At 51.7% G+C, this 7,724-nt stretch overlaps 3 protein-coding genes across 3 annotated transcripts in view; all 3 read left to right on the top strand.

The window, feature by feature from the left end:
• LOC135813582 (uncharacterized) overlaps positions 1-1,178 on the top strand; it is a 15,645-nt gene extending 14,467 nt beyond the window's left edge. Inside the window, exon 5 of the mRNA XM_065326674.1 lies at positions 1,175-1,178. Within this exon, the coding sequence (XP_065182746.1) occupies positions 1,175-1,178 (4 nt within the window). The remainder of the gene's footprint in view (positions 1-1,174) is intronic.
• A 1,798-nt stretch (positions 1,179-2,976) lies between these two features.
• Positions 2,977-6,348, top strand: LOC135813581 (uncharacterized). Its single transcript, XM_065326673.1, has one exon. It carries the CDS (start codon positions 2,977-2,979, stop codon positions 6,346-6,348), a length of 3,372 nt encoding a protein of 1,123 aa, XP_065182745.1.
• Positions 6,349-6,548: 200 nt separating this feature from the next.
• LOC135813580 (uncharacterized) lies at positions 6,549-7,505 on the top strand. Its single transcript, XM_065326672.1, has one exon. The coding sequence runs from the start codon at positions 6,549-6,551 to the stop codon at positions 7,503-7,505; it is 957 nt and encodes a 318-aa protein (XP_065182744.1).
• Positions 7,506-7,724: the final 219 nt, after the last annotated feature.

Below are 7,724 nucleotides of genomic sequence, written 5' to 3'. Positions count from 1 at the left end.
ATTTCAGTGGCTTTCAGGCCAACTTTGTCCAAATTTCGTGTGTTGAAAGTTGACTGCACTGTGATCGATCGCGCGCGTGAGAAAGTGTAGATGCTACGAAAATGCAGAAAACGGACTTCGCTCAGTCGCCCTCACTAGGAAGACTATTTTCGCTGCATTTTCTCTTCAAAGCTGTCTGCCTGGCCATGATATCTTTCCAGAGAGCCATCGTTTGTAAAGATCCGTGGATATACAGCTGAGCTATGAAAAATTTGAGTTCGGCTCAACTCAGAAAAATTTTTCTGACCCCCTTGGCAATGAAAGGGTTAATTATACAGTCAGATAGTGTGACAACAAGGCACAACACTGACGAGGATACTGATAAATTCAACGACCTGACACCTAGCTCCAACACATCTACGAAGCGCAAACCAACAACCTTCCAACTTGGAAGGCTCAGGTGCGGAAAGTTCCAATGAGGGGAAGGGATTCGCCACGAATAGGTGCACGAGCTGTGTCCCTTGGCTACAAAGAATGTAGAACGTTACACGATGACGAGACTAGTAAGAACATTGAACACACCAGTCTCACTACAACTGGATGTCGCAAGGAAACAGACCACTCAACTTGGACGCTCGAAGGTATGTAAAGCACATAATGAGGGGAAGCCAAGCAAAACATGGAGTTTAGTAAGATATTGACTTTCGGTTTGCGACAGTTCGTCTTTGCTTTTGATTTTCCACTTTATGTACTTATGTAGAACGGGTTTTATAAAGTGTCTCAGGTATGAACAAGTGTTATACAAAGCTCTTGGCAGAAATCATAACTCTGCGTGTTAGATTTGTTCTAGAATATTCCGGTCTTTCTTTTGTTTTGATAGTTGTAGTCCAGTGCATTAGTGCTGGTCATGCTTGGTAGGTCGACTGAGACTCATTCATGGCTGTTACATGCATTGTATGCTATAGCCTAGCCGTAGCTGACCACTGTTACGGATGTCCAATCCAGGTCAGTGTTTGACCTTTCTATGCCCCGGCCTTATGCATTCACATGTTGTCACCATGCATGTCTGAGTGTGTAACCTGAGCACACTCTCTATGTGCATCGTACCATATCCGAGCATGAATAGTTTAGTAATCTACACACTGTCCTGCCGTGCTCGTTTTCTATATCTTCCGTTGTTCTCATGTTCTTGAAGTTAGTTGTTTTAGTTTACAGTCTTCGTACCTTTCGTAATGTAGGTTCTTTACTGATTGCTGCAGTGCATTTAGTTGGAACATTTTCTGGTCCTTCGAGCCGGATCCGACGATGTCGGAGAAAAGAATTAGCTCGAGAACTACGAAGGGTAGGCCGCCTTCTAGGCTTGGTGAGTGGGACAGTGTCTCAAAGGCCTCGAGAACGTCCAGCAAAGCGGCTGAACTAGAGGTCTTAGTCGCGGAGAAAGAATTCGAAGCGGCTGAGGAGCTGGCTCAACTTGAGATGGAGACAGCGGAGCAACTGGCGAAGAAACGCTTGGAGTTGCAGAGAGGCGTGATTCAGAAGCGCCTAGCAGCAGATAAGGCAGCTGTTGCACTTGAACTCTCCTCCGTTGGGAGTCGGCACTCTGTTGCAAGCTCCGAGGCAATGATGCCAATCGCCAGTGCAGGCAAGGAAACTCAGAGTCCAAGATTGACGACGAGTTTGCTGGAGCGTCATGCCCAGTTTCTACGTAGGCTGGAGCTCAGCAATCTGGATACCGGAGCTGGTAAACCCAGACAAGGAGCTGTCACGCTTAGTCGTGCTGGCTTTGACGCAGATCCTCGTCCGGAGGAAGAAGGCGATCTAGATCAGCAAGGCCCGGAGAATGGCGCTCAGAGTTTGCCTGACCTCAGCAAGGTTCAGTTGAGTAACAGTGTGGATCTACAAACTGCGGCGGCAGATTTACTCGGTTCAGTGCCTGTGCCTGTAGACCGTGTGGATAGCTCTGGAGCTGCAGTAGGTGCGCAGGGCACAGGAAGTGTTCCTGACGACCACAGCTCGATCGCTTCTGTGTCCTGGGATCATCACCAAGGTGTGAACAGTACAGGTCGTGTACTGGCTAAGCCGCCTGTGCAAGCTCAGCCAAGTCGGCCCCAGCCTTCCAGTCACCAGAGCCAGAGGCAGATTACCATTCATCCAGCCACTCAGGTGAGCCGCAGCAGCCTCAACCCTGGCCCAGGGCCAAGTGCATTGAACTACAATCCAGTGAGCTCAATCAGACCAGGACTGGCAGGAGTAAGATATGGCTTACCTGCCATGACCCAGCCAGTGACAGCATCAGTGAATACACACCTGGGGCCTGGTGTTGGCAGATCATACAGTGTGGCCACTACTACTAGTACTAGTGTTACATGTGGTGTCACACCCAGTAATTGGAAACCAGTGACTGTGCAGTCCAGTTTTGCACCCATCAGTTCTGTGCAGGGACCCAGTCACAGGGCACAGAAGTCAGCAGCAGCTACCACAGTGCCAGCACCCGCTGCAGCAGTATTGTCTGGTCCAGAGCAGCTGCAGATTTACAACAGCATGCTGTCCAGACAGCATTTGAGACCACTAGAGCTGCCGAGATTCAGTGGCAAGACAAACGATTACAGCCGGTGGAAGCAGCGCTTTAAGCAACTCATCGACGACGATGCATTCTTGTCAGAGGGGCACAAGTTTGCACGTCTGCGAGAAGCGCTGACAGGTGGTGACGCCTATGAGTTGATTGCCGAAATTGTGGATGGTCCTGGTGCCTACAATGCCGCACTGCATGAGCTAGATGCATGGTATGGCGGGCCAACACGGGACATCGACCGGTATGAAAAAGAATTGATGTCAGCGCCGCGACTCGTCAATGAGCGAGACCTCGACGGGTTGAAGAGTTTTGCCGTGAAGCTGAGGAATGCACTCATCAATCTCAGCGCCAGCGGCATCACACCAGGGCGAGAGTTGTACCTAAGTGTCACGCAGAAGGTACCCAAGTCAGTGTTGACACGCTTTATGGAAAAGCACGACGACTCGCAGTGCGACATTGGTGCCTTCTCAGAGTACCTGCTCAAGAGAGTCCAGCGTCTGCGCCAGGTCGAAGAACGAATGAGTGGCGCCGAGCTGGCTGAACAGCGACCAAGTAGTGGTGGAGCCAAGTTTGGCAAGCGGCCCGACCGTACGTTTGTAGCAACTACTAGTGGCCAGAGCCCAGACAGCCGCAACGATTGCATATACTGCAACAAAGACCATGCACTCAGCTATTGCCGAGAATTCAAGCAGTTGACAATCCCTCAGAGATGGGACTTCATCAAACCAAAGCCCGTCTGCATCTGCTGCTTTGGCCCAGGCCACAAGGCAAAGTCATGCAAGCAGTCCAAGTGCGGCATCTGTAGTAGGCCACATCATCGCCTGCTACACTACACGAAGTTGAACCAACGGACAACCGGAGCCAATAGTCAACACAGCAAGGACCACTCAGCTACTTGCCAGGATACAAGCACGGAGGCATCAGCAGCTGACAAGACAGCACACACCCAGACTGCATGTGGCACTACCATCGAGCCCAAGTCTGTCGCGTTCATGACTGTTGCCACCACCGCAAAGGGTCCGACAGGGTCAAGGAAAGCTAACGTCTTCCTGGATTCAGGATCTTCTTGCAGCTTTATAACCACAGAACTCGTCAGCCAGCTCGGGCTACAGACAACGAAAGCTAACGTCCCGCTGGATACCGCTGTTCTGGGGGGAGAGAAGCTCCGTCTGGAGCATTATACATCAGCTGAACTATGTCACGCTGATGGCCAGTCGTCAACAACCGTCAGAGTGTGGATGCTTCCGCGCATCATGCGTCCCGTCCCAGCCTTCGACTGGACAGAGGAACTGAAACGCTGGCCGCATCTCAGTGACGTCGTACCTGCAAGCAACGAGTCCAGAGTGGATCTGTTGATTGGTCTCAATGCGCCGCAGCTGCACATTTCACTTGCCGAACGATTCTGCAGTGAGGGAGGTCCAATTGCCAGGAAGACACCGTTGGGCTGGGTATTGTTCGGCGAAGGTCCGACTGACAGCGCATCAGAGATGACGGAACAATCACTACTGGCTGTAAGTGACAGTACACTGATAAACACCGTCAACAAGTTCTGGGACCTCGAGAGCGTTGGCATGCAGGCCAAGAGCACATCATCCTACCTGACTCCGGATGAGCGTGAGGCTGACGCAATGACCGTGCAAAGTCTCCACCACAACGGCACACGGTTCGTTGTCGGCATCCCATGGCGAGGCGACGGTAGCAAGCCAAAGATTCAGCAGAGATCGGAACAGTACGCCAGGAAGCGGCTCTGCTCGCTACACCGTCTGTTCCAGAAAAATCCTACTGTACAGCTGCGCTACTCAGAAGTGCTTCAGAACTACCTGAAGAAGGGCTACATTCACACAGTATCAACGTCCGCAGTTCAGGCTGCTGGTGTCGACCAGTGGATTCTGCCTCATTTCCCTGTAATCAGAGAAGACAAGGCCACAACAAAAGTTCGCGTGGTGTTTGATGGCTCAGCCAAGGTGCACGGAGAGTGCATCAACGATCTCATGCACACCGGTCCGAAGTTGCAGAGTGACTTGGTGAAAGTTTTACTCCGCTTCTGTCATCAGCCGATCGCACTCGCCGCAGATATCTCTGAGATGTTCTTACAAGTCGAGCTGCGCGAGACGGATCGCAAGTACCATCGGTTCATGTGGAGTGAGTCACCACAGGACCCAGTGGTGTTCTTTGAGTTCTGCCGGGTTGTATTCGGCATGCGTGCATCACCTTACCTCGCAGGAAGAGCACTGAAAGCAACGGCAGAGAAATTCAGCAGCGAGGCTGGCGCCGAGGTAGCAAAGGCCATTGATGACAACTTCTACGTGGACGACTTGCTGATGTCGCTACCGTCAGTACAATCTGCAATCGTCACTCGGAGTGACCTTCAACAAGTTACACAGCGTGGTGGTTTTCACTTGCGGAAGTGGATGAGCAATACGGAAGCGGTGTTGGATTCCATCCCACTGGAAGATCGAGCCAGCAACAAGATGATGACCATAGCCAGCAGTGAACTGCCACCTCTTCCTCACAAGGCTCTTGGAGTCGCCTGGGAGCCAGATGATGACCAGTTCACATTCATCTATCCAGAACCGAGCAACGTCCAGTTCACACGGCGAGGAGTGCTCAGTCAAATGTGCCGACTGTTTGATCCCAGAGGACAGCTGTGTCCATTCACCATCCGCAGTCGCATTCTCTTCCAAGCCACCTGCATCCGTGGAACAGACTGGGATGATCCTCTGGACAGTGATCAAGCATCAGAGTGGAAGCAATGGTTCTCAGAGTTCCCAAGTCTGAGAGATGTGAAGGCAAGCCGATGCTTCACCGAGATCAGTTCAGATCAGCCTCTGACACTCCACACGTTCACAGACGCGTCTGCATCAGCTTACGCCGCCGTGACGTACGCCCGACAAGAGCGTGATGACGGGACTGCAAAGGTGACATTAGCGCTCGCCAAGGCAAGACCAACACCTATCAAGCGCAAGACCATCCCCATGCTGGAACTGCAAGGTGCAGTGCTAGGCACTCGGTTGAGCTGCTCAGTGGGTGAGGCACTTGATGTTCCTGTATCACGGCAGTACTTCTACACTGACTCGATGAATGTGTTGTACTGGGTAAGATCGCCCAGCAGGAAATTCAAGATCGAAGTCGGAAACTGCATCTCGGAGATCCAAGAGTTCAGTAATGCAAGTCAATGGTGTCACGTCAGCACCACAGTCAACCCTGCTGATATGCCAAGTCGAGGTGTTGGTGCGACGCAGCTGGCCGATGATGCAACATGGTGGACAGGTCCAGCCTTCTTGTCCAAGCCCACCTCCACATGGCCCAGTAAGCACATCGTGCCGCCACCAGAGCTTCCAGGTCAATTGAAACGAGAGATCACGATGGTGGCCACTACGCAAGAACTGCCCACAAGCCGTCTTCATCCAGACCACTTCTCCTCCTGGGATCACCTCGTACGGATAACCGCATGGTGTCGACGATTCGTCAACAATGCTAGGCGACGCAGCACGCAAGCCGCCAGTCCTGAGATTGCGACCAAGTCCATAACTCTACCAACTGGGAGAAACGTCTCCGTGCCAGAGTTGACAGTGTCCGAGCTATGGAGTGCTAAGTGTGTATGGATCAGCTTGGCTCAGCGAGAGGTTTATGGCAGAACGTTTGCAGATGTCACAGGAGGCAAGGGCCTCTCAGCATCCTCACCGCTACAAAAGCTTCAACCAGTACTAGACGCCACTAGTGGCGTTGGTGTTCTCAAGTCAATGGGAGACTTCGCACAGCACACCATCTACCACCCGGCATTCGGACACCAGTGATTTTACCGAGAAGTCACAGAACAACAAAGCTAATCATCGCAGCAGCCGATGCGAACGCCAATCATGCCGTCGGTACGAACCACCTTCTATCACTGCTCGCTGGTGAATACTGGATAGTCAAAGGCAAGGCAGCAGTCAAAGAGCACAGGAGCAAGTGCATTCTCTGTCGGAAGCGCTACGTCAAGACGGCAACACCAGCAATGGCACCGCTTCCTAACTTCAGAACGTCTGGACCACAACAACCATTTGCGAAGGTCGGAGTGGACTATGCTGGACCATTCCACACACGCCAGGGTCGTGGTCGATCTCAGGCCAAGCGGTATGTATGTGTCTTCACCTGTCTCCTGACCAGAGCATGTCACTTTGAGCTCGTCTACTCTCTAGATACTGCCGGTTTCCTGCTAGCTCTGAGCCGGTTTACTAAGCGCCGCGGAGTGCCACAAAAGATGGTGTCCGACAACGGTACCAACTTCGTCGCAGCAGATCAAGAACTGAGAGCAGCTGTGAAGTCACTGGACAACTCCAGGCTTGCCGCGGAGATGACGTCACGTGGCATCTCGTGGGCATTCAACCCACCAAGGGCGCCTCATTTCGGCGGTGTGTTTGAGGTGATGGTCAAATCCATGAAAAGAGTGCTACAGGGTGTGCTGTACAGAGCTGATTTGACAGACGAGGAATTACACACGGCACTGGTTAACGCCGAAGACCTCATCAATAGTCGTCCTCTCTGCACCATGACGTCAGATGTTGAGGACCTTCAGCCATTGACACCACAGCATTTCCTAGTTGGACATGCCAATTCTACAATGGCCGCTGAAGTCAACATAACTACAGAGACGCAAGTTCACCCAAGGAAGCGATGGGAGGTCGTACAGCGTATCATCGACGATGTGTGGAAGCGTTGGCTAAAAGAAATCGTCCCAAAGCTGAACGTTCAAGTGAAGTGGTTACAGAAGCAGCGTAACGTTCAGGAAGGAGACGTTGTGCTTGTGATGGACGAGCACACAGCAAGGTCACACTGGCCGCTTGGGCGTGTGACAGAGGTCTATCCCGGCAAGGATGGTATTGTTCGAGTAGTGAAGGTCAAGGTGGCTGAGAGATTCTACAAGCGAGCTGTCCATCGGCTTGTGCCCCTTGAAGTCGAAGGTACTGAGTGAACACTACTTGCAGTCTGTTGGTTCACTTCATTGCTACGTTATTTGCACTTTCTTTTCTTAGACTCACTCAGATGCTGTTATCACTCTTCGTTCGTGAGGGAGGTATGTTAGATTTGTTCTAGAATATTCCGGTCTTTCTTTTGTTTTGATAGTTGTAGTCCAGTGCATTAGTGCTGGTCATGCTTGGTAGGTCGACTGAGACTCATTCATGGCTGTTAC

Source organism: Sycon ciliatum, chromosome 4, assembly GCF_964019385.1.
Source record: "Sycon ciliatum chromosome 4, ocSycCili1.1, whole genome shotgun sequence".
Taxonomy (NCBI): domain Eukaryota; kingdom Metazoa; phylum Porifera; class Calcarea; order Leucosolenida; family Sycettidae; genus Sycon; species Sycon ciliatum.
The sequence above is the reverse complement of the archived record's forward strand: the minus strand, read 5'-3'. Positions and strand labels throughout refer to the sequence as shown.